The sequence below is a fragment of the Rhinoraja longicauda genome, unplaced genomic scaffold, assembly GCF_053455715.1.
Source record: "Rhinoraja longicauda isolate Sanriku21f unplaced genomic scaffold, sRhiLon1.1 Scf000161, whole genome shotgun sequence".
Classification (NCBI taxonomy): domain Eukaryota; kingdom Metazoa; phylum Chordata; class Chondrichthyes; order Rajiformes; family Arhynchobatidae; genus Rhinoraja; species Rhinoraja longicauda.
The window spans coordinates 64,873-92,174 of NW_027601379.1; the positions used below are offsets into that span (position 1 = coordinate 64,873).

At 53.7% G+C, this 27,302-nt stretch overlaps 1 protein-coding gene across 1 annotated transcript in view; it reads right to left on the reverse strand.

Annotated features, from left to right (window-relative positions):
• Nucleotides 1-934: 934 nt before the first annotated feature.
• LOC144590219 (hepatic and glial cell adhesion molecule-like) overlaps nucleotides 935-27,302 on the reverse strand; it is a 47,154-nt gene continuing 20,786 nt past the window's right edge. The window contains exon 4 of the mRNA XM_078395002.1: nucleotides 935-1,076. Coding sequence (XP_078251128.1) covers nucleotides 935-1,076 — 142 coding nt within the window. The remainder of the gene's footprint in view (nucleotides 1,077-27,302) is intronic.

A 27,302-nucleotide genomic window follows, 5' to 3' on the forward strand; every position in this document is an offset into this window, starting at 1 on the left:
GGGGTGAAGGAGTCTGTCACTGAAGGAACTACTCAGTGGAGTGACAGTGTCCTGCAGGGGTTGGGAGTCGTTGTCCTGCAGTGATGTTAGCTTTGCCATCATCCTCCTCTCTCCCACCACCTGCACTGAGTCGAGGGGGCAACCCAGGACAGAGCCGGCCTTCCTGACCAGCTTGTCAAGTCTCTTCCCCTCCGCCGCTGAGATGCTGCTGCTCCAGCAGACCACTCCAGAGAAAATGGCCGATGCAACCACCGTGTTGTAGAAGGTCCTTAGGAGTGCCCCCTGCACTCCAAAGGACACGAGGCACCTCAGCAGATAAAGTCTGCTTTGGCCCTTTTTGTATAGCACATTGGTATTTTCAGTCCAGTCCAGTTTATTGGTGAGGTAAACACCCAGGTACTTATAAGAGTTCACCCTCTCGATGCCCATTCCCTGGATGTTCACCGGTGTCGGTGGGACCTGGTTGCTCCTGCAGAAATCCACCACCATCTCCCTGGTTTTCCCCGCGTTGATCTGGAGGCAGTTCCGCTGGCACCAGTCCACAAACTCCTTGATCAGTTTTCTGTACGCCCTGTCATCGTCGCCTGTGATGAGGCCGATGATGGCAGAGTCGTCAGAGAACTTCAGTAGACAGGAGTCTGCAGAGCTGTGCCTGAAGTCCGCAGTCTACAGGGTGAACAAGAATGGACTGTTCCCTGCGGAACCCCAGTGCTGCAGACCACTCTGTCCAAGACCAGGTCCTTTGTCCTCACATACTGTGGTCGGTTGGCGAGGTAGTCCAGAATCCAGGATGTGAGGTGGTGATCCACTGCAGTGCGCTCCAGCTTGACCCCCGCTGAGTCATCACGGGGGGGAGGGGGCGGGGTATCAGGCTGTGTCATCGCGGAGGCGGGCCCCTGTGTGCGTCATCGCGCGGGCGGGATCTCGGGGTTTGTCATCGCGGGGGACTGGATCGCGGTCTGCGCCCTCGAGGGGCGGGGTCTTGGCCTGCGTCATCGCGGGGCGGGGTCCCAGGCTGCGTAATCTGACGAGGCGGGGACTCGGGAAGATAGTGAAATCTTGCAGAGGCTGCAAACCTGAAATAAAGCAAAAGTCAAGAGTGTTTTATTGTCATATGTCCCAGATAGAAAAGCGAAAATAGTTAACGCCCTTCTGACAGTTGTTTCACAAATGTTGCGTTAACCATCTGGCTGTTTTCGTGTGTTTCTGTTTGATTCCTATTTTGGAGCAGGTGTTGGCAAAATGTCGTCATATTCTCCTTCTTTCTTGTATCCCTGAAACTACACCGATTGTCCAGCCTGTGCAAAATCCCAAATTTAAAAATGTCCTTGTGTTCAAGTAATCGTGATCTCACCCTTTGTTTCTTTGTCTTTCCTTCCTTAACACCAGTTTTGGCTTTAAAAGGTCTCCACTGTGCTCAGAAGGTAGACACAAATTGCTGGAGTAACTCAGCGGGACAGGCAGCATCTCTGGAGAGAAGGAATGAGTGAGTTTTCTGGTCAAGACCCTTCTTCAGACTGAGGGTCAGGGGAGAGGGGGGCACAGAGATATGGAAGGGTAAAACGAAACATCAAAATAGTTGCAGATCAAGGAAAATGTAAAGTATATCATTGTTAGCTTGGAGAAGCTGACAACAAAGCAAACAGAGATAAAATGTCAGTAAAATGTCAGTCAGACTGGTCGAGAACTGGGAAGGTAGAGAGAGGGAATTAGGGGATTGCACGTAAGGTCGTACGGTTTAAGTGCGTGATGCACGGAGTCGCTCAAGCCATCTGGAGGACATGGCAGCTTATAGCAGACACTAACAATACATGCAACAGGTACATTCTTACCTTGAAAAAAATGCCAATCTTCCCGCATCTAGCCTCTCCAACCCCTTAAGAATTTTATATGTTTCTATAAGATCCCCCCTCAGTCTTCTAAATTCCAGCGAGTATAAGCCTAGTCTATCCAGTCTTTCTTCATATGAAAGTCCTGCCATCCCAGGGATCAATCTGGTGAACCTTCTCTGTACTCCCTCTAAGGCTAGAATGTCTTTCCTCAGATTAGGAGACCAAAACTGTACACAATACTCCAGGTGCGGTCTCACCAAGGCCCTGTACAACTGCAGCAGAACCTCCCTGCTCCTATACTCAATCCTCTTGCTATGAATGCTAACATACCATTCGCTTTCTTCACTGCTTGCTGCACCTGCACGCTTGCTTTCAATGACTGGTATATTCACGTTGCATCTCCCCTTTTCCTAATCGGTCACCATTCAGGTAATACTCTGCTTTCCTGTTCTTGCCGCCAAAGTGGATAACCTCACATTTATCCACATTATATTCCATCTGCCATGCATTTGCCCACTCGCCTAATCTATCCAAGTCACTCTGCAGCCTCCTAGCATCCTCCTCGCAGCTAACACTGCCACCCAGCTTCGTGTCATCTGCAAACTTAGAGATGTTGCATTCAATTCCCTCGTCCAAATCATTAATATATATTGTAAATAACTGGGGTCCCAGCACTAATGGGACTGAAGGCTGATAAATCCCCTGGGCCTAATGGTCTGCATCCCAGGGTCCTCAGGGAGGTGGCTCTAGAAATAGTGGACACATTGGTGATCATTTTCCAATGTTTAATAGATTCATGATCAGTTCCTGTGGATTGGAGGATAGCTAATGTTATCCCACTTTTCAATAAAGGAGCGAGAGAAAACAGGGAATTACAGACCAGTTAGCTTGATTTCGGTGGAGGGAAAGACGCTGGAGTCAATTATTAAAGAGGTAATAACGATGCATTTGTATAGCAGTAAAAGGATAAGTCCAAGTCAGCATGGATTTATGAAAGGGAAATCATGCTTGACTAATCTTCTGGAAATCTTTGAGGATGTGACAAGTAAATTGGATGAAGGGGAGCCAGTGGATGTAGTGTATCTAGACTTTCTGAAAGCCTTTGTTAAGGTCCCACATGGGAGATTGGTCAGTAAAATTAGAGCACATGGTATTGGGGGTAGGGTGTTGACATGGATAGAGAATTGGTTGGTAGACAGGAAGCAAAGAGTAGGAGTAAATGGGTCCTTTTCAGAATGACAGGCAGTGGCCAGCGGAGTGCTGCAAGGCTCGGTGTTTTGGCCGCAACTGTTTACCATGTATATTAATGATTTGGAAGAGGGAATTAGAAGCAACACTAGCAAGTTTGCAGATGACACAAAGCTGGGTGGCAGTGTGAACTGTGAAGAGGATGTTAGGAGTTTGCAGGGTGACCTGGACAGGTTGAGTGAATGGGCAGATGCGTGGCAGATGCAGTATAATGTAGATAAATGTGAGGTTATCCACTTTGGCGGCAAAAACAAGGAGGCGGATTATTATCACAATGTTGTTAGGTTAGGTAAAGGGAAGGTGCAGCGAGACCTGTGTGGCCTTGTACACCAGTCACTGAATGTTGGCGTGCAGGTACAGCAGGCAGTGAAGAAAGCTAATGGCATGTTAGCCTTCATAACGAGAGGATTTCAGTATAGGAGTAAAGAGGTTCTTCTGCAGTTGTATAGGGCCCTGGTAAGACAACATCTGGAGTATTGTGTTCAGTTTTGGTCTCCTAATTTGAGGAAGGGCATCCTTGTAATTGAGGCAGTGCAGCGTAGGTTCACGAGATTGATCCCTGGGATGGCGGGACTATCATATGAGGAAAGATTGAAAAGACTAGGCTTGTATTCACTGGAGTTTAGAAGGATGAGAGGGGATCTTATAGAGACATATAGAATTATAAAAGGACTGGCTGGACAAGCTAGACGCAGGAAAAATGTTCCCAATGTTGGGGGAGTCCAGAACCAGGGGCCACGGTCTTAGAATAAAGGGGAGGCCATTTAAAACTGAGGTGAGATGGAACTTTTCCACCCAGAGAGTTGTGAATTTGTGGAATTCTCTGCCACAGAGGGCAGTGGAGGCCAAATCACTGGATGGATTTAAGAGAGAGTTAGATAGAGCTCTAGGGGCTCGTGGAATCAAGGGTTATGGGGAGAAGGCAGGCACAGGTTACTGATTGTGGATGATCAGCCATGATCACAATGAATGGCGGTGCTGTCTCGAAGGGCCAAATGGCCTCCTCCTGCACCTATTTTCTATGTTTCATGTAGTTGGGAACTGCAGATGCTCGTTTACACTGGAGATAGACACAAAGTGCTGGAGTAACTCAGCGGGACAGGCAGCATCTCTGGAGAGAAGAAATGGGTGACGTTGGGGAAGCTGGAGGGATAGACAGAGAGGAAATGCCAGGGTGATCTTAGACCTGTAACAGTCCTTGTAGCAAAGACCAGAACAAGAAAAAACAGATTATATCAGTCATAGTCATACAGCGTGGAAACAGGCCCTTCGACCCACCTTGCCCATGCCAACCAATGTGTCCCATCTCTACGAGTTCTACCTGCCTGTGTTTGGTCCATAGCACCAGGGCCTGTTTCCCTTCTGTATGACTCAATGACTATAATTGGGCCAAAGGGCCTGTTTCCAACCCTTATGTTCCTGTGACTCTATAAAAGTGTATTAATAGAAATAATATCCAAAAATCCCAAGGCGCCTGTCCACCACCATCAAAGTCCAGAACATTCTGGATTATTGAAATGTTACTGTATGAATTCGGGCGGCACGGTGGCGCAGCGGTAGAGTTGCTGCCTCACAGCGCCAGAGACCCAGGTTCGATCCCGACCACGGGCGTTGTCTGTACGGAGTTTGTACGTTCTCCCCGTGACCTGCGCGGTTTTCTCCGAGATCTTCGGTTTCCTCTCGCGCTCCAAAGACGTGCAGGTTTGTAGGTTAATTGGCTTGGTATCAGTGTAAAATTGTCCCTAGTGTGTGTAGGATAGTGTTAGTGTGCGGGGATCGCTTGTCGGTGCGGACTCGGTGGGCCGAAGGGCCTGCTTCCGCCCTGTATCTCTACATAGAAACATAGAAAATAGGTGCAGGAGGAGGCCATTTGGCCCTTCGAGCCAGCACCGCCATTGAATATGATCATGGCTGATCATCCAGAATCAGGATCCAATCTCTGCTTTCTCCCCATATCCCTTGATTCTGTTAGCCCGAAGAGCTAAACTAAAGTAAACTAAAGATATTGTCAAGCTGGAAAAGGTTCAGAAAAGATTTACGAGGATGTTGCCAGGACTAGAGGGTGTGAGGTATAGGGAGAGGTTGGGGCAGGCTGGGTCTCTATTCCTTGGAGCGCAGGAGGATGAGGGGTGATCTTATAGATGTGTATAAAATCTTGAGGGGAATAGATCGGGTAGACGCACAGAGTCTCCTGCCCAGAGTAGGGGAATCGAGGACCAGAGGACATGGGTTTAGGGGGGAGGGGGGGAAAGATTTATTAGGAATCTGAGGGATAACTTTTTCACACAGAAGGTGGTGGGTGTATGGAACGAGCTGCCAGAGGAGGCAGTTGAGGCTGGGACTACCCCAACATTTAAGGAACAGTTAGACAGGTACATGGATAGGAGGAATATGGACCAAGCTCGGGCAGGTGGGACTAGTGTAAATGGGGCATGTTGGCCGGTGTGGGCAAATTGGGCCGAATGGCCTGTTTCCAAGCTGTGTCACTATGACTCTATTCCGGTAAAGGTCAATGATTAGAATCTGCAATTTTTTTGTCCGTTGTAGATAGCGATCAATGTTGCGAAGGATAAATATTTACCCGATGAGACCACACATATAACGATTGAAATGGGAGATGAGGGACAAGCATCTCTTGCCATGGTGGACAGTGCGATCTACATCCTCAACAGCAAGAATAAACTTACAGCCAAACAGGTACGTTTAGTTCGGTTTTGTTTATTGCCACATATTGCCATATAGTCATACAGCATGGAAACAGGCCCATCGGCCCAACTTGCCCATGCCGACCAACGTGTTCCATCTCTACGGGACCTACTTGCCTGTGTTTGGTCCATACCACCAGGGCCTGTTTCCCCTCTGTATGACTCAATGACTATAATTGGGCCAAAGGGCCTGTTTCCAACCCTTATGGTCCTGTGACTCTATAAAAGTGTCTTAATAGAAATAATATCCAAAAATCCCAAAACGCCTGTCCACCACCATCAAAGTCCGGAACATTCTGCGTTATTGAAATGTTACTGTGTGTATTAGGGTGGCATGGTGGCGCAGCGGTAGAGCTGCCGACTCACAGCGCCAGAGTCCCGGGTTCGGTCCTGACCACTTTTTTTTCTTTCTTTTTTTTGATATAAAAGTTTTATTCCAAAGAAAAACATACAAACATACTAATCAAAATGTGATCAAACAAAAGCCGCCTGTATCGGCAGTTTACAAATTAAACAATTATCACATTAAAATCCCGCCATCTCTGTCGACAATATACATTCAACCCCCCGCGGCGACCAGCGTTCCCGGAAGGCCTCCAGAGTCCCCGTGGACACCGTGTGTTCCCTCTCCAGGGACACGCGGGCACGGACGTAAGCCCGGAACAGGGGTAGGCAGCCGACTTCTGTGAGGCCGTCGACTGCCCGCTGCCTGGACCCGCGAATGGCCATCTTGGCCAGGCCCAGGAGCAAACCGACAGGGAGACCCCCTCCTCCCTCCTGACCCTCCCCCCTCTGTACCGGGTGCCCAAAAATTAAAAGCGTAGGGCTAAAATGGAACCAGAACATGAGGAGCAGCCCCTTCAGATACTGGAACAGGGGCTGTAACCTCACGCACTCTGTATACAAATGGTACACGGTCTCCTCCTCGCCGCAGAAGCGACAGGCGGCAGACGAGACCGTGAACCGGCTCAAGTACCTGTTACAGGCTATAGCCTTATGCAACACTCTCCACCCCAGGTCCCCGATGTAAAGCGGGAGGACCCCCTTATTTAGAGACCTCCACTGGGGACCGCTCCCGCCATCAGGTGGTAACACGGACCGCCAGGGCGTGTCCGGACGGAAGACGAGAGCGAGGAAGTGGAGAGTGTGCAGGAGCAGCCTGTACAAAACGCGCCTCTCCGCGTCACGGAACGGCACGCTGGGCATCTGGGAAAGGCGGCTCATATTGCATGGGGCCGGCTCTCGGGAAGGGACCCGGGCCGTGGGCCCGATGAGCAATTCCGACGGAGCGGGGTTAAGCCCGGTCGGAATCGCTCCACGCACACGCCTCTCCTCGACACCCACCGTGACAGGGTGAGGACCGGCCCCCCTCACAACCACAGCACCCCCCTCCCCCTGAGGAGCAGCGCCCTGGCTGAAGGTGACCAAATTCCTGGCTCTCAGGAGATCACGGTAAAAACCAGGCAACTCCCGCCTAGCGCGCTGACTCATGCCCGCTACCGGGAGCCGTGATCCCTCCTGGAGGCAGCGCCCCCGGCAGAAAAAGTACGTGGCCAGCGAGTGCCATCTGGGAGGGCACTCGGAGTACACGTACCTCTGCAGGGTCCTGAGTCGGAGGGCCGCCACCTGAGTGCGGACGCAGACCAGCGCCTGACCGCCCTCCTCCAACGGGAGACTCAGAACCCCAGCAGAGACACAGTGGTTCCTCTCACCCCAGAAGAAGTTAACTAACCTCCTCTGTCTCATGGCGATGAAACGAGAGGACGGGACCAGAGTGGCCAGCCGGTACCACAGCAGAGAGGCCACCAGCTGGTTTATGACCAAAGCCCTACCCCGATATGATAACACACCAAGGAGGCCTGACCAGCGCCCCACACGGGCAACCACCTTCACCTCCAGCTCCTGCCAATTCGCCTGCCAAGCCCCCTCAGTGGGACTCAGGTAGATCCCCAGATAGAGGAGGTGCGTGGTGCTCCACGCAAAAACTGCCATCTCCTCCGGCAGGGAGTCCACCTGCCACTGACCCACCAAGAGCCCAGCACACTTCCCCCAGTTGATCCTGGCGGAGGATGCGGCTGAGAACACCCGCTGGCACTCACGCATCCTCCGCAGGTCAACCGGGTCGGTGAACATTAGTAGCACATCATCGGCGTAGGCCGAGAGAACCACCTCCACCCCCGGCCCCGGCAAAGCCAAACCTGCCAGCCGCCTCCGTAGGAGGCACAGGAATGGCTCCATACAGAGGGAATAAAGCTGGCCGGACATGGGGCATCCCTGACGAACCCCCCTCCCAAAGTGAATGGGAGCCAACAAAGAGCCATTGACCTTGACCAGGCACTCTGCAGCAGCGTATAGGAGCCGGACCAGGGCCACAAAATGGGGTCCGAATCCAAACGCCCGCAGAGTCCCGAGAAGGTAGTCGTGTCCCACCCGGTCATACGCCTTCTCCTGGTCAAGGGAGAGAAAGGCGACTGACTGACCAGCCCTCTGGCACAGATGGATCAGGTCCCGTACCAGATGGATATTGTCCTGGATGGACCGGCCCGGGACTGTGTAGGACTGGTCAGGGTGGATCACATGGGACAGCACGGGCCCCAGGTGATTGGCCAATGCCCGTGCAAAGACTTTGTAACCCGTACTGAGAAGAGAGACAGGGCGCCAGTTCTTCAAGAGGCGGAGATCACCCTTCTTGGGCAGCAAGACCACGACTGCCCTGTGCCACGAGAAGGGCATTTCCCCGGTCGCCAGGTTCTCCCCCAACACCTTCATATAGTCGCCCCCTAGGACATCCCAGAAGGCTCGAAGAAACTCCACAGTCAGCCCATCCAGCCCCGGAGACTTGCCCCTCCTGAGCTGGTGCAGGGCACCAGTCAACTCCTCCAGAGTTAGGGGATCATCAAGGCGCTCGGCCACCTCTTTGCACACTACGGGTAAGCCCTCCCACAGCACCCCTTGTGCCTCCCCACTAGATGTTCCTCGGAGAACAGAGTGTCATAGAACGACCAAACTGAGGCACCGATCCTCTCCGGATCCGTGACGGAGGGGCCATCGTCTGCAAGCAACTCGACAAACTGCCTGCGGGCACCTCGGCACTTCTCCAGGGAGAAGAAAAAGGGGGAGGCGCGGTCCAGATCGTTCAACATCTGGACTCGCGACCTCACATACGCGCCCCGGGACCTCCTCAGCTGCAAGTCCCTCAGTGCCCCTTTCTTCTCCTGGTACTCCTCCCACTCACACGAGTCCCCCTCCGTCTGACCCAGGCGAGACTCCGAGTCGAGCAACTCTCTCTCAAGCCGTCCGATCTTGGAGTCCTGCCCCTTGGTCGACCCCCTCGTGTAGTCCTGGCAAAACAGACGGACGTAAGCCTTCCCTACATCCCACCACTGCCTTAGGGAAGGGAAACGCCCCTGCTTTTCCCTCCACTCCGCCCAGAACTGCTTGAATGAATCCCGGAACCGGCGTTCCTCCAGCAGCCGGTTGTTGAAGTGCCAGTACGCGGACCCTGCCTGTGTGCGCGTCGGGATAAAGTCCACTCGCACCAGGCAGTGGTCCGAGCACGGCTCCAACCGCATGGAGGCTGCCGAGACACAGGACACATAAGCCTTAGACACATATACACGGTCAATACGGGAACCACCCCCCTTAAACCTGTACGAGAAGGCACCGGAGTTGGGATGGAAATTCCTCCAAGCATCTACTAGCTCAAAAGAATCCACCAACTCCCTTAATGTCTTGACCGCTGCCGGATCGCGCTGAATGCCAGAGCGATCTCTCGCCTCAAGGGTACAATTAAAATCACCCCCCAGGAAAACACACTCCCCCCGATCGATAGTGTTCAACAGCTCGGTCACTTCTTGTGTTAACCGCGTCTGCATAGCACCGCTCTTGGGTGCGTACACATTAATAAAGTGTAACGGCACGCCATCCAGGCACACGGCCAGATACAACAACCGGCCTGGTACTATGTCCTGCACCTTGACGATCTCCGGCTGGAAAGATGGGGCCAACAGGAAGGCCACTCCACTCGAAATGGAGGTGAGATGGCTCATGTAGACTCCCCCTTCCCACTCCAGGAGCCAGGTGGGCTCGTCACTAGCCACAGTGTGTGTTTCCTGCAGGAAGCTCACCGCGTACCTCCCGTCCCTCAGCACCGAGAGATGGTGAAACCTACGGAGAGACCCCCTGCCCCCATTAATATTCAGGCTGGCTATAGTGAGCTTCATTTTGAAAGCGCACAAGAACTTTTACCAGCCCCCCGTGATGGAATGGAGCCTCCCCGAGCCCTCTGCCCTTTCTTTAGGGACTTAAAAAGCTCTTGGAGCTGGCGCCGCTCATTTTTCAATACACCTGCCTCGTTCTCCTCCTCCTGAAGGATGGCATAAATGGACTGCAAGGGTACCGTCAGGTCCGACCAGCGGTCAACAGCCAGATCTGCCTTATTCCTCTTCCCTCTGCTGTCCCTCAGAAAGCTCCGGGGTTCCCAAATATCAAAAGCCGACACATGGGGCTGCGGGTGGGACAGTCCATCAACTCACTGTCGCTGGACTCCACGTCCCCTCCTCCTCCCACTCAATGTCTGAGCCCGAGTCTGGATAGTTCTGACTCCCAGCCGCCTCGCTCACCCCTCCCTGTGAGGTGGGCGGGTCGGCCACATCACCCGGTCCCTCCTCCGTCACCATCCCACCCCCAGGATCAGTGACGGGGGCAGGTACCGGTACCTCTAACTGTGGCAAGCTGCCTGGTAAATGGCCAGGCTCCTGCACACCCCCACCGCCCTCTGTAACCGGATTGGGGGCAGTGATGTCGGAGGAAGTCTCCGGGGCGGGCAGTGAGAGGGCACGTCTGGAGTCCGACCGAAGGACCCGATCCGAAATGACCCTGTCCTCCTTCGCACACAGGGCACCCGCCCCAGCACCGTCACCCAGAGAGTCCCCGTCCCCCACCACCAGGGGAACCACCTCGCTCTGGCCCTCAGGGGGCGATGTTCCCGGAGTCTCCCCTGCTCCCTCAGCCGGTGGGGCAGCACACCCCTCAATAGGACTCGTAGCCTCAACAGGGAGCATGGGCTGGGGACCCACCCCCACACTCAAGTCCCCCCCATCATTCTTCCCCTGGTCACCCTCTAAGCCAGCGGACGCAATCCCTGGGGGAACAGCCCCCTCGGGTAGTGTGTCACCACTCTCAGGTGGTCCGTGCACTACAGAGGCATCCTCCTGCCCACAGGAAGCGTGCACTGGGTGCTCTGCCTCAACAGGGGAGAAACGCCTCCCTTCAGGTCGCCCCTGACCTTCAGGGCCGTTCTCCGTGTCAGAGGACGCACGCCTCCTCCTCTTATAACCACTAGGATGCGGTGGTACAGTCAGCTCCATTGCTGAAGCCTGTTCCTCCGCCCCACCGTCTACCTCCTCATCCTGGGCCACCTTGGTAGAGCTGGCAGCCCGGGGCTTGGGACAATTCCTGCGGAAATGCCCCACCTCTTTGCATGCATGGCAGCGTGCTTGGCCCGTGTTACAAAACACGCGATAGCAGAATCCTTCCCATTCAACCTCAAAACTCCCCTCCATATCAATCCCCTGTGCCAGCTGTATGTACACGTGGCGATTGAACGTTAATACATGCTGCATCTCGGGATCATCCAACCTATGCAACAGTTTGGTGGGCCCAGACCGCACCTCCCCCAGCTTAGTTACATGTGGGAGCAGGAGCGCGTCCGGAACATAAGTGGGAACGTTGGACAGCATGACCGGCAGCACGGGCCGTCCCCATGGGTCCACCGCCATGTAAATCCCAGCCACCGTGATCCCCCTTTCCAGTGCGGTAGTCACCGACTGCTCAGTCTTTAGGATGACAACAGCCTTCCCACTGACCACCGCGCCTGCGATTATGGCCTTCTTGCCAACAGTCTCCCCCAGCGCGGTTAGCACAGCCTTGAAGGTAATGTTGCCCTGCAAGGTCACTTTCACCTCATATATACGCCCCAATGACTCATGGCCCTTAGTCACGGAGACTGCCGACTGTACGGCAGCTGCATAATTCTTAGGGGCCGCCATCTTTAGGGCGTGGAGCAAAACAAAACGTCTCAGTATTTTATAAGTCAAAGCAGTCTTTCTGCTATTGCTGCACCTCCACGCATTTGCAGCAGTTTAAAGTCTTGTGAAGGTTTTCCTGGCAAAGCAACAGAAGCAGTCTCCTCCTGATAAGATAGGGAAAAGTCCGTGCCAATCCTCCCGTCGTAGAAAATGGAGCTTCCGGAGGCTTCTTCCCCAGGTCTCGTTCGCCCTCCCGGCTTCAACGAAAATCCAATGCACTGTTGCCGTACTTACCCGGCACACCTGGACCGGGCAAAGTCGGTGTGGGAGGGAGCTTTCCGATGCTAAAGACCACAAACACCGCTCCAGACTCAGCTCCCACCAGTTCAAGTGCAACTTGGCCTTCCGCCAGCCACTGCCGCTCCTACGATTTTCAGAAACACGAACAAATCCTCCCTAATTAGAGGACTCTTTCAACAAAGAGAGTCTCTGCTTTCCGACAGAACTCCAAAAAGCAAATTCTGACTGCTTTTGTTTGTCCTCGCCAAACAAATCCTTCGAAAATAATCAAATCCTCACAGCCAGCGCCAGACACCCACGTCCGATCCTGACTTCGGGTGCTGTCTGTGTGGAGTTTGCACGTTTGTTGTGTGGGCTTGCTCCGGTTTCCTCCCACATCCCAATGACATGCGGGTTTGTAGACTGATTGGCCATTGTAAATTGCTCCTGGTGTGAAAGCAGTGGGAGAGGGCGAGATTACATAGAACTAATGGGTGATCAATGGTAGGAATGGACCTGGTGGACTATGAGGCAGCAACTCTATCAGCTTCCCCTCTGACGTGGGAACATGTACCAAGCACCCAATTCATGGCACAAAGAGTTGGGTTTAGTTTTTAGGATTGATGTGAAGTGACGTTGAAATGTCAATTCTCTAATACAAGATATGTAGGAAGGCACTGCAGTTACTGGTTTAAACCGAAGATACAAAACAAAATGCTGGAGTAACTCAGCGGGACAGGCAGCAACTTTGGCGAGAAGGAATGGGTGACGTTTTGGTATGATACATTTCTTCAGACCCTGAATTCTGAAGAAGGGTCTCAACCTGAAACGTCAGCCATTCCTTCTCTCCAGAGATGCTGCCTGACCCGCTGAGTTACTCCAGCAATTTGTGTTTATCTTCTCAATTACAAGAGCACCCTCCCCACCACCCTCCATTCTGGATTAACAACATAATTCCTAGATCACGATGACCGGAACTGGACACGATACTCAAATGCGATCTCTCCAATGTCTTGCGCAGTTGCAACATGACCTTGCTAATGTTGATTTTTATTTTCTATTTCCGTCGGCTCCTAGTTTCTCATCATGCATGAGGAATCACATGGTGGGGGGTTGACTGAAAGTGGGCCGTCAGCTAAATGCTCACTTCTCTTCGAGAAAGCACTTACTATGGCTGCCTGTTCATCGGGACCGTCTTCGGTCGTAGTTTTGTCGTAGTTTTTGGCCAGAATTCAGCCAGAGACTCCGAAGCCAAAATGGCCAACAAACTTGCAACACCTCAGCCCCAACCAAAAATCTTTATGAATGGCACCACATAATTACAGTGCTTAATCACATCAGGGTACTTAACTTCATCCCAATAAACGTATTACAGCTGCAAACCTCACGCTACATACCACAACAGAGTGGCCAGCCGGTACCACAGCAGAGAGGCCACCAGCTGGTTTATGACCAAAGCCCTACCCCGATATGATAACACACCAAGGAGGCCTGACCAGCGCCCCACACGGGCGACCACCTTCGCCTCCAGCTCCTGCCAATTCGCCTGCCAAGCCCCCTCAGTGGGACTCAGGTAGATCCCCAGATAGAGTAGGTGCGTGGTGCTCCACGCAAAAACTGCCATCTCCTCCGGCAGGGAGTCCACCTGCCACTGACCCACCAAGAGCCCAGCACACTTCCCCCAGTTGATCCTGGCGGAGGATGCGGCTGAGAACACCCGCTGGCACTCACGCATCCTCCGCAGGTCAACTGGGTCGGTGAACATTAGTAGCACATCGTCGGCGTAGGCCGAGAGAACCACCTCCACCCCCGGCCCCGGCAAAGCCAAACCTGCCAGCCGCCTCCGTAGGAGGCACAGGAATGGCTCCACACAGAGGGAATAAAGCTGGCCGGACATGGGGCATCCCTGACGAACCCCCCTCCCAAAGTGAATGGGAGCCAACAAAGAGCCATTGACCTTGACCAGGCACTCTGCAGCAGCGTATAGGAGCCGGACCCGGGCCACAAAATGGGGTCCGAATCCAAACGCCCGCAGAGTCCCGAGAAGGTAGTCGTGTCCCACCCGGTCATACGCCTTCTCCTGGTCAAGGGAGAGAAAGGCAACTGACTGACCAGCCCTCTGGCACAGATGGATCAGGTCCCGTACCAGATGGATATTGTCCTGGATGGACCGGCCCGGGACTGTGTAGGACTGGTCAGGGTGGATCACATGGGACAGCACGGGCCCCAGGTGATTGGCCAATGCCCGTGCAAATACTTTGTAACCCGTACTGAGAAGAGAGACAGGGCGCCAGTTCTTCAAGAGGCGGAGATCGCCCTTCTTGGGCAGCAGGACGACGACTGCCCTGTGCCACGAGAAGGGCATTTCCCCGGTCGCCAGGCTCTCCCCCAACACCTTCACATAGTGGCCCCCCAGGACACCCCAGAAGGCTCGAAGAAACTCTACAGTCAGCCCATCCAGCCCCGGAGACTTGCCCCTCCTGAGCTGGTGCAGGGCACCAGTCAACTCCTCCAGAGTTAGGGGATCATCAAGGCGCTCGGCCACCTCTTTGCACACTACGGGTAAGCCCTCCCACAGCACCCCTTGTGCCTCCCCACTAGATGTTCCTCGGAGAACAGAGTGTCATAGAACGACCAAACTGAGGCACCGATCCTCTCCGGATCCGTGACGGAGGAGCCATCGTCAGCAAGCAACTCGACAAACTGCCTGCGGGCACCTCGGCACTTCTCCAGGGAGAAGAAAAAGGGGGAGGCGCGGTCCAGATCATGCAACATCTGGACTCGCGACCTCACATACGCGCCCCGGGACCTCCTCAGCTGCAAGTCCCTCAGTGCCTCCTTCTTCTCCTGGTACTCCTCCCACTCACACGAGTCCCCCTCCGTCTGACCCAGGCGAGACTCCGAGTCGAGCAACTCTCTCTCAAGCTGTCCGATCTCGGAGTCCCGCCCCTTGGTCGACCCCCTCGTGTAGTCCTGGCAAAACAGACGGACGTAAGCCTTCCCTACATCCCACCACTGCCTTAGGGAAGGGAAACGCCCCTGCTTTTCCCTCCACTCCGCCCAGAACTGCTTGAATGAATCCCGGAACCGGCGCTCCTCCAGCAGCCGGTTGTTGAAGTGCCAGTACGCGGACCCTGCCCGTGTGCGCGTCGGGATAAAGTCCACTCGCACCAGGCAGTGGTCCGAGCACGGCTCCAACCGCATGGAGGCTGCCGAGACACAGGACACATAGGCCTGAGACACATATACACGGTCAATACGGGAACCACCCCCCTTAAACCTGTACGAGAAGGCACCGGAGTTGGGATGGAAATTCCTCCAAGCATCTACTAGCTCAAAAGAATCCACCAACTCCCTTAATGTCTTTACCGCTGCCGGATTGCACTGAATGCCAGAGCGATCTCTCGCCTCAAGGGTACAATTAAAATCACCCCCCAGGAAAACACACTCCCCCCGATCGATAGTGTTCAACAGCGCGGTCACTTCTTGTGTTAACGGCGTCTGCATAGCACCGCTCTTGGGGGCGTACACATTAATAAAGTGTAACGGCACGCCATCCAGGCACACGGCCAGATACAACAACCGGCCTGGTACTATGTCCTGCACCTTGACGATCTCCGGCTGGAAAGATGGGGCCAACAGGAAGGCCACTCCACTCGAAATGGAGGTGAGATGGCTCATGTAGACTCCCCCTTCCCACTCCAGGAGCCAGGTGGGCTCGTCACTAGCCACAGTGTGTGTTTCCTGCAGGAAGCTCACCGCGTACCTCCCGTCCCTCAGCACCGAGAGATGGTGAAACCTACGGAGAGACCCCCTGCCCCCATTAATATTCAGGCTGGCTATAGTGAGCTTCATTTTGAAAGCGCACAAGAACTTTTACCAGCCCCCCGTGATGGAATGGAGCCTCCCCGAGCCCTCTGCCCTTTCTTTAGGGACTTAAAAAGCTCTTGGAGCTGGCGCCGCTCATTTTTCAATACACCTGCCTCGTTCTCCTCCTCCTGAAGGATGGCATAAATGGACTGCAAGGGTACCGTCAGGTCCAACCAGCGGTCAACAGCCAGATCTGCCTTATTCCTCTTCCCTCTGCTGTCCCTCAGAAAGCTCCGGAGTTCCCAAATATCAACAAGCCGACACATGGGGCTGCGGGTGGGACAGTCCATCAACTCACTGTCGCTGGACTCCACGTCCCCTCCTCCTCCCACTCAATGTCTGAGCCCGAGTCTGGATGGTTCTGACTCCCAGCCGCCTCGCTCACCCCTCCCTGTGAGGTGGGCGGGTCGGCCACATCACCCGGTCCCTCCTCCGTCACCATCCCACCCCCAGGATCAGTGACGGGGGCAGGTACCGGTACCTCTAACTGTGGCAAGCTGCCTGGTAAATGGCCAGGCTCCTGCACACCCCCACCGCCCTCTGTAACCGGATTGGGGGCAGTGATGTCGGAGGAAGTCTCCGGGGCGGGCAGTGAGAGGGTACGTCTGGAGTCCGACCGAAGGACCCGATCCGAAATGACCCTGTCCTCCTTCGCACCCAGGGCACCCGCCCCAGCACCGTCACCCAGAGAGTCCCCGTCCCCCACCACCAGGGTAACCACCTCGCTCTGGCCCTCAGGGGGCGATGTTACCGGAGTCTCCCCTGCTCCCTCAGCCGGTGGGGCAGCACACCCCTCAATAGGACTCGTAGCCTCAACGGGGAGCATGGGTTGGGGACCCACCCCCACACTCAAGTCCCCCCCATCAATCTTCCCCTGGTCGCCCTCTAAGCCAGCGGACGCAATCCCTGGGGGACAGCCCCCTCGGGTAGTGTGTCACCACTCTCAGGTGGTCTGTGCACTACAGAGGCATCCTCCTGCCCACAGGAAGCGTGCACTGGGTGCTCTGCCTCAACAGGGGAGAAACGCCTCCCTTCAGGTCGCCCCTGACCTTCAGGGCCGTTCTCCGTGTCAGAGGACGCACGCCTCCTCCTCTTATAACCACTAGGATGCGGTGGTACAGTCAGCTCCATTGCTGAAGCCTGTTCCTCCGCCCCACCGTCTACCTCCTCATCCTGGGCCACCTTGGTAGAGCTGGCAGCCCGGGGCTTGGGACAATTCCTGCGGAAATGCCCCACCTCTTTGCATGCATGGCAGCGTGCTTGGCCCGTGTTACAAAACACGCGATAGCAGAATCCTTCCCATTCAACCTCAAAACTCCCTTCCATATCAATCCCCTGTGCCAGCTGTATGTACACGTGGCGATTGAACGTTAATACATGCTGCATCTCGGGATCATCCAACCTATGCAACAGTTTGGTGGGCCCAGACCGCACCTCCCCCAGCTTAGTTACATGTGGGAGCAGGAGCGCGTCCGGAACATAAGTGGGAACGTTGGACAGCATGACCGGCAGCACGGGCCGTCCCCATGGGTCCACCGCCATGTAAATCCCAGCCACCGTGATCCCCCTTTCCAGTGCGGTAGTCACCGACTGCTCAGTCTTTAGGATGACAACAGCCTTCCCACTGACCACCGCGCCTGCGATTATGGCCTTCTTGCCAACAGTCTCCCCCAGCGCGGTTAGCACAGCCTTGAAGGTAATGTTGCCCTGCAAGTTCACTTTCACCTCATATATACGCCCCAATGACTCATGGCCCTTAGTCACGGAGACTGCCGACTGTACGGCAGCTGCATAATTCTTAGGGGCCGCCATCTTTAGGGCGTGGAGCAAAACAAAACGTCTCAGTATTTTATAAGTCAAAGCAGTCTTTCTGCTATTGCTGCACCTCCACGCATTTGCAGCAGTTTAAAGTCTTGTGAAGGTTTTCCTGGCAAAGCAACAGAAGCAGTCTCCTCCTGATAAGATAGGGAAAAGTCCGTGCCAATCCTCCCGTCGTAGAATATGGAGCTTCCGGAGGCTTCTTCCCCAGGTCTCGGTCGCCCTCCCGGCTTCAACGAAAATCCAATGCACTGTTGCCGTACTTACCCGGCACACCTGGACCGGGCAAAGTCGGTGTGGGAGGGAGCTTTCCGATGCTAAAGACCACAAACACCGCTCCAGACTCAGCTCCCACCAGTTCAAGTGCAACTTGGCCTTCCGCCAGCCACTGCCGCTCCTACGATTTTCAGAAACACGAACAAATCCTCCCTAATTAGAGGACTCTTTCAACAAAGAGAGTCTCTGCTTTCCGACAGAACTCCAAAAAGCAAATTCTGACTGCTTTTGTTTGTCCTCGCCAAACAAATCCTTCGAAAATAATCAAATCCTCACAGCCAGCGCCAGACACCCACGTCCGATCCTGACTTCGGGTGCTGTCTGTGTGGAGTTTGCACGTTTGTTGTGTGGGCTTGCTCCGGTTTCCTCCCACATCCCAATGACATGCGGGTTTGTAGACTGATTGGCCATTGTAAATTGCTCCTGGTGTGAAAGCAGTGGGAGAGGGCAAGATTACATAGAACTAATGGGTGATCAATGGTAGGAATGGACCTGGTGGACTATGAGGCAGCAACTCTATCAGCTTCCCCTCTGACGTGGGAACATGTACTAAGCACCCAATTCATGGCACAAAGAGTTGGGTTTAGTTTTTAGGATTGATGTGAAGTGACGTTGAAATGTCAATTCTCTAATACAAGATATGTAGGAAGGCACTGCAGTTACTGGTTTAAACCGAAGATACAAAACAAAATGCTGGAGTAACTCAGCGGGACAGGCAGCAACTTTGGCGAGAAGGAATGGGTGACGTTTTGGTATGATACATTTCTTCAGACCCTGAATTCTGAAGAAGGGTCTCAACCTGAAACGTCAGCCATTCCTTCTCTCCAGAGATGCTGCCCGACCCGCTGAGTTACTCCAGCAATTTGTGTTTATCTTCTCAATTACAAGAGCACCCTCCCCACCACCCTCCATTCTGGATTAACAACATAATTCCTATATCAGGATGACCGGAACTGGACACGATACTCAAATGCGATCTCTCCAATGTCTTGCGCAGTTGCAACATGACCTTGCTAATGTTGATTTTTATTTTCTATTTCCGTCGGCTCCTAGTTTCTCATCATGCATGAGGAATCACATGGTGGGGGGTTGACTGAAAGTGGGCCGTCAGCTAAATGCTCACTTCTCTTCGAGAAAGCACTTACTATGGCTGCCTGTTCATCGGGACCGTCTTCGGTCGTAGTTTTGTCGTAGTTTTTGGCCAGAATTCAGCCAGAGACTCCGAAGCCAAAATGGCCAACAAACTTGCAACACCTCAGCCCCAACCAAAAATCTTTATGAATGGCACCACATAATTACAGTGCTTAATCACATCAGGGTACTTAACTTCATCCCAATAAACGTATTACAGCTGCAAACCTCACGCTACATACCACAACAGAGTGGCCAGCCGGTACCACAGCAGAGAGGCCACCAGCTGGTTTATGACCAAAGCCCTACCCCGATATGATAACACACCAAGGAGGCCTGACCAGCGCCCCACACGGGCGACCACCTTCGCCTCCAGCTCCTGCCAATTCGCCTGCCAAGCCCCCTCAGTGGGACTCAGGTAGATCCCCAGATAGAGTAGGTGCGTGGTGCTCCACGCAAAAACTGCCATCTCCTCCGGCAGGGAGTCCACCTGCCACTGACCCACCAAGAGCCCAGCACACTTCCCCCAGTTGATCCTGGCGGAGGATGCGGCTGAGAACACCCGCTGGCACTCACGCATCCTCCGCAGGTCAACTGGGTCGGTGAACATTAGTAGCACATCGTCGGCGTAGGCCGAGAGAACCACCTCCACCCCCGGCCCCGGCAAAGCCAAACCTGCCAGCCGCCTCCGTAGGAGGCACAGGAATGGCTCCACACAGAGGGAATAAAGCTGGCCGGACATGGGGCATCCCTGACGAACCCCCCTCCCAAAGTGAATGGGAGCCAACAAAGAGCCATTGACCTTGACCAGGCACTCTGCAGCAGCGTATAGGAGCCGGACCCGGGCCACAAAATGGGGTCCGAATCCAAACGCCCGCAGAGTCCCGAGAAGGTAGTCATGTCCCACCCGGTCATACGCCTTCTCCTGGTCAAGGGAGAGAAAGGCAACTGACTGACCAGCCCTCTGGCACAGATGGATCAGGTCCCGTACCAGATGGATATTGTCCTGGATGGACCGGCCCGGGACTGTGTAGGACTGGTCAGGGTGGATCACATGGGACAGCACGGGCCCCAGGTGATTGGCCAATGCCCGTGCAAAGACTTTGTAACCCGTACTGAGAAGAGAGACAGGGCGCCAGTTCTTCAAGAGGCGGAGATCGCCCTTCTTGGGCAGCAGGACGACAACTGCCCTGTGCCACGAGAAGGGCATTTCCCCGGTCGCCAGGCTCTCCCCCAACACCTTCACATAGTGGCCCCCCAGGACACCCCAGAAGGCTCGAAGAAACTCTACAGTCAGCCCATCCAGCCCCGGAGACTTGCCCCTCCTGAGCTGGTGCAGGGCACCAGTCAACTCCTCCAGAGTTAGGGGATCATCAAGGCGCTCGGCCACCTCTTTGCACACTACGGGTAAGCCCTCCCACAGCACCCCTTGTGCCTCCCCACTAGATGTTCCTCGGAGAACAGAGTGTCATAGAACGACCAAACTGAGGCACCGATCCTCTCCGGATCCGTGACGGAGGAGCCATCGTCAGCAAGCAACTCGACAAACTGCCTGCGGGCACCTCGGCACTTCTCCAGGGAGAAGAAAAAGGGGGAGGCGCGGTCCAGATCATGCAACATCTGGACTCGCGACCTCACATACGCGCCCCGGGACCTCCTCAGCTGCAAGTCCCTCAGTGCCTCCTTCTTCTCCTGGTACTCCTCCCACTCACACGAGTCCCCCTCCGTCTGACCCAGGCGAGACTCCGAGTCGAGCAACTCTCTCTCAAGCTGTCCGATCTCGGAGTCCCGCCCCTTGGTCGACCCCATCGTGTAGTCCTGGCAAAACAGACGGACGTAAGCCTTCCCTACATCCCACCACTGCCTTAGGGAAGGGAAACGCCCCTGCTTTTCCCTCCACTCCGCCCAGAACTGCTTGAATGAATCCCGGAACCGGCGCTCCTCCAGCAGCCGGTTGTTGAAGTGCCAGTACGCGGACCCTGCCCGTGTGCGCGTCGGGATAAAGTCCACTCGCACCAGGCAGTGGTCCGAGCACGGCTCCAACCGCATGGAGGCTGCCGAGACACAGGACACATAGGCCTGAGACACATATACACGGTCAATACGGGAACCACCCCCCTTAAACCTGTACGAGAAGGCACCGGAGTTGGGATGGAAATTCCTCCAAGCATCTACTAGCTCAAAAGAATCCACCAACTCCCTTAATGTCTTTACCGCTGCCGGATTGCACTGAATGCCAGAGCGATCTCTCGCCTCAAGGGTACAATTAAAATCACCCCCCAGGAAAACACACTCCCCCCGATCGATAGTGTTCAACAGCGCGGTCACTTCTTGTGTTAACGGCGTCTGCATAGCACCGCTCTTGGGGGCGTACACATTAATAAAGTGTAACGGCACGCCATCCAGGCACACGGCCAGATACAACAACCGGCCTGGTACTATGTCCTGCACCTTGACGATCTCCGGCTGGAAAGATGGGGCCAACAGGAAGGCCACTCCACTCGAAATGGAGGTGAGATGGCTCATGTAGACTCCCCCTTCCCACTCCAGGAGCCAGGTGGGCTCGTCACTAGCCACAGTGTGTGCTTCCTGCAGGAAGCTCACCGCGTACCTCCCGTCCCTCAGCACCGAGAGATGGTGAAACCTACGGAGAGACCCCCTGCCCCCATTAATATTCAGGCTGGCTATAGTGAGCTTCATTTTGAAAGCGCACAAGAACTTTTACCAGCCCCCCGTGATGGAATGGAGCCTCCCCGAGCCCTCTGCCCTTTCTTTAGGGACTTAAAAAGCTCTTGGAGCTGGCGCCGCTCATTTTTCAATACACCTGCCTCGTTCTCCTCCTCCTGAAGGATGGCATAAATGGACTGCAAGGGTACCGTCAGGTCCAACCAGCGGTCAACAGCCAGATCTGCCTTATTCCTCTTCCCTCTGCTGTCCCTCAGAAAGCTCCGGAGTTCCCAAATATCAACAAGCCGACACATGGGGCTGCGGATGGGACAGTCCATCAACTCACTGTCGCTGGACTCCACGTCCCCTCCTCCTCCCACTCAATGTCTGAGCCCGAGTCTGGATGGTTCTGACTCCCAGCCGCCTCGCTCACCCCTCCCTGTGAGGTGGGCGGGTCGGCCACATCACCCGGTCCCTCCTCCGTCACCATCCCACCCCCAGGATCAGTGACGGGGGCAGGTACCGGTACCTCTAACTGTGGCAAGCTGCCTGGTAAATGGCCAGGCTCCTGCACACCCCCACCGCCCTCTGTAACCGGATTGGGGGCAGTGATGTCGGAGGAAGTCTCCGGGGCGGGCAGTGAGAGGGTACGTCTGGAGTCCGACCGAAGGACCCGATCCGAAATGACCCTGTCCTCCTTCGCACCCAGGGCACCCGCCCCAGCACCGTCACCCAGAGAGTCCCCGTCCCCCACCACCAGGGTAACCACCTCGCTCTGGCCCTCAGGGGGCGATGTTACCGGAGTCTCCCCTGCTCCCTCAGCCGGTGGGGCAGCACACCCCTCAATAGGACTCATAGCCTCAACGGGGAGCATGGGTTGGGGACCCACCCCCACACTCAAGTCCCCCCCATCAATCTTCCCCTGGTCGCCCTCTAAGCCAGCGGACGCAATCCCTGGGGGAACAGCCCCCTCGGGTAGTGTGTCACCACTCTCAGGTGGTCTGTGCACTACAGAGGCATCCTCCTGCCCACAGGAAGCGTGCACTGGGTGCTCTGCCTCAACAGGGGAGAAACGCCTCCCTTCAGGTCGCCCCTGACCTTCAGGGCCGTTCTCCGTGTCAGAGGACGCACGCCTCCTCCTCTTATAACCACTAGGATGCGGTGGTACAGTCAGCTCCATTGCTGAAGCCTGTTCCTCCGCCCCACCGTCTACCTCCTCATCCTGGGCCACCTTGGTAGAGCTGGCAGCCCGGGGCTTGGGACAATTCCTGCGGAAATGCCCCACCTCTTTGCATGCATGGCAGCGTGCTTGGCCCGTGTTACAAAACACGCGATAGCAGAATCCTTCCCATTCAACCTCAAAACTCCCTTCCATATCAATCCCCTGTGCCAGCTGTATGTACACGTGGCGATTGAACGTTAATACATGCTGCATCTCGGGATCATCCAACCTATGCAACAGTTTGGTGGGCCCAGACCGCACCTCCCCCAGCTTAGTTACATGTGGGAGCAGGAGCGTGTCCGGAACATAAGTGGGAACGTTGGACAGCATGACCGGCAGCACGGGCCGTCCCCATGGGTCCACCGCCATGTAAATCCCAGCCACCGTGATCCCCCTTTCCAGTGCGGTGGCCACCGACTGCTCAGTCTTTAGGATGACAACAGCCTTCCCATTGACAACCGCGCCTGCGATTATGGCCTTCTTGCCAACAGTCTCCCCCAGCGCGGTTAGCACAGCCTTGAAGGTAATGTTGCCCTGCAAGGTCACTTTCACCTCATATATACGCCCCAATGACTCATGGCCCTTAGTCACGGAGACTGCCGACTGTACGGCAGCTGCATAATTCTTAGGGGCCGCCATCTTTAGGGCGTGGAGCAAAACAAAATGTCTCAGTATTTTATAAGTCAAAGCAGTCTTTCTGCTATTGCTGCACCTCCACGCATTTGCAGCAGTTTAAAGTCTTGTGAAGGTTTTCCTGGCAAAGCAACAGAAGCAGTCTCCTCCTGATAAGATAGGGAAAAGTCCGTGCCAATCCTCCCGTCGTAGTAAATGGAGCTTCCGGAGGCTTCTTCCCCAGGTCTCGGTCGCCCTCCCGGCTTCAACGAAAATCCAATGCACTGTTGCCGTACTTACCCGGCACACCTGGACCGGGCAAAGTCGGTGTGGGAGGGAGCTTTCCGATGCTACAGACCACAAACACCGCTCCAGACTCAGCTCCCACCAGTTCAAGTGCAACTTGGCCTTCCGCCAGCCACTGCCGCTCCTACGATTTTCAGAAACATAAACAAATCCTCCCTAATTAGAGGACTCTTTCAACAAAGAGAGTCTCTGCTTTCCGACAGAACTCCAAAAAGCAAATTCTGACTGCTTTTGTTTGTCCTCGCCAAACAAATCCTTCGAAAATAATCAAATCCTCACAGCCAGCGCCAGACACCCACGTCCGATCCTGACTTCGGGTGCTGTCTGTGTGGAGTTTGCACGTTTGTTGTGTGGGCTTGCTCCGGTTTCCTCCCACATCCCAATGACATGCGGGTTTGTAGACTGATTGGCCATTGTAAATTGCTCCTGGTGTGAAAGCAGTGGGAGAGGGCGAGATTACATAGAACTAATGGGTGATCAATGGTAGGAATGGACCTGGTGGACTATGAGGCAGCAACTCTATCAGCTTCCCCTCTGACGTGGGAACATGTACTAAGCACCCAATTCATGGCACAAAGAGTTGGGTTTAGTTTTTAGGATTGATGTGAAGTGACGTTGAAATGTCAATTCTCTAATACAAGATATGTAGGAAGGCACTGCAGTTACTGGTTTAAACCGAAGATACAAAACAAAATGCTGGAGTAACTCAGCGGGACAGGCAGCAACTTTGGAGAGAAGGAATGGGTGACGTTTTGGAATGATACATTTCTTCAGACCCTGAATTCTGAAGAAGGGTCTCAACCTGAAACGTCAGCCATTCCTTCTCTCCAGAGATGCTGCCCGTCCCGCTGAGTTACTCCAGCATTTTGTGTTTATCTTCTCAATTACAAGAGCACCCTCCCCACCACCCTCCATTCTGGATTAACAACATACTTCCTATATCAGGGTGACCGGAACTGGACACGATACTCAAATGCGATCTCTCCAATATCTTGTGCAGCAGCAACATGACCTTGCTCTGTCCCTCCCTTCCCCTCCTCCTTCCCAGATCTCCCTCTATCTTCCTGTCTCCACCTATATCCTTCCTTTGTCCCGCCCCCGACATCAGTCTGAAGAAGGGTCTCGACCCGAAACGTCACCCATTCCTTCTCCCCCGAGATGCTGCCTGACCTGCTGAGTTACTCCAGCATTTCGTGAATAAATGACCTTGCTAATGTTGATTTTTCTTTTCTATTTCCGTCGGCACTTACTATGGCTGCCTGTTCATCGGGACCGTCTTCGGTCGTAGTTTTGTCGTAGTTTTTTGCCAGAATTCTGCCAGAGACTCCGAAGCCAAAATGGTGAAAATGAGAAGCTAGTGCGATTTGGGGAGCGATAGAGAGAGAGGGAATGCCGGGGCTACCTGAAGTGATTGAAAAGTGATTATTCATAACACTGGGCTGCAAGCTGCCCAAGCGAAATATGTTTATTCTGAATAAAATTGAGTTCATCTGACTATAGGATTAATTCACCATTCTCATAGAACTGACCCCACAAACAATAACAATCTTTGAACTCACTTACATCACGGCGTTTTTTCCCTTCTTTCCGTACAAATCAAAATTAATTCATAATTTGCCACACCTCATATAATATGCAGAATTGCAGATATTCGCACACTTCAAATACGTTTTTACCCCATATATACGAGGGTGCCTAATGTAAGGATATTTCTGTGAACACTACGATACGACGCTAATAAATGTATGCACAGCCTCGGAGAATGTCAGAAGGAATTTCGCACTGTTCTTGTTTTCATAAGGTCCTCAAGTCATAAGTGATAGGAGCAGAATTAGGCCAATCTGCCCATCAAGTCTACTCCGCCATTCAATCATGGCTGAACCATCACTCCCTCCGAACCCCATTCTCCTGCCTTCTCCCCATAATCTCTGACACGTGTACTAAACTAGAATTTATCTATCTCTGCCTTACAAATATCCACTGACTTGGCCTCCACAGCCTTCTGTGGCAAAGAAATCCACAGATTCACCACCCTCTGACAAAATAAATGTCTCCTCATCTCCTTCCTAAAAGAACGTACTTTAATTCTGAGGCTGTGACCTCTAGTCCTCGACTCTCCCACTAGTGGAAACATCCTCTCCACATCCACTCCATCCAAGCCTTTCATAGATACATAGATACATAGACAATAGGTGCAGGAGGAGGCCATTCGGCCCTTCGAGCCAGCACCGCCATTCAATGTGATCATGACTGATCATCCACAATCAGTATCCCGTTCCTGCCTTCTCCCCATACCCCTTGATTCCGCTAGCCCAAAGAGCTCTATCTAACTCTCTTTTGAATGCATCCAGTGATTCTTTCGCTCTTCTGTACATTTCAATGAGCTCCCCCCTCATTCTTCTAAACTCCAGCGAATACAGGCCCAGTGCAGACAATCGCTCCAGGTACCAGGCACCAGGTACAATGTTTACAAGCTGAAAGCAGCCCTGTCTCAGTTCCTATAGGGCTCATCTGTAGAAAGCACCTTGTCCGGGAACATCACAATCTGGTTTGGGAATAGCTCTGCCCAGGACAGGAAGGCTCTGCGGAGAATAGTGCGTTCGGCTGAACGCACTATGGGAACTACACTCGCCCCCCTGCAGGACCTATACATCAGGAGGTGCAGATCCAGAGCCAGCAACATTATGGGGGACCCCTACCACCCCAGCAACGGACTGTTCCAGCTGCTATGGTCAGGCAAACGCCTCCGCTGTCACACTGTGAAAACAGAGCGGATGAGACGGAGTTTCTTCCCACAGGCCATCAGGACTGTTAACTCTCATATCACCAGGGACTAATTTAATTTACTGTATTAATTTATTTTTTGTGTTAAAATTCTTTTTTTCTATTCTGTTTTGTAGTTTAGCACATCTTGTATATGTACGTGACAAATAAACCTGACTTGACTTGTCAACTGCATAGATTTTTCATTGTCCTCTGTTCTCTGCACTGCACTCCAAAGACGTACAGGTATGTAGGTTAATTGGCTGGGTAAATGTAAAAAATTGACCCTAGTGGGTGTAGGATAGTGTTAGTGTGCGGGGATCGCTGGGCGACACGGACTTGGTGGGCCGAAAAGGCCTGTTTCCGGCTGTATATATACGATATGATATGATATGATGATATGATATTTGTGATTTTCTGATTAACAGTATGTTTACACAATGTTTACCACGTGACAGAGATTCCCTGTACACTTTTCATGTTCCCCCACATAACAGATGAAACATCCATCAGCCTTGACCATATTCTGCACACTGGCACATCA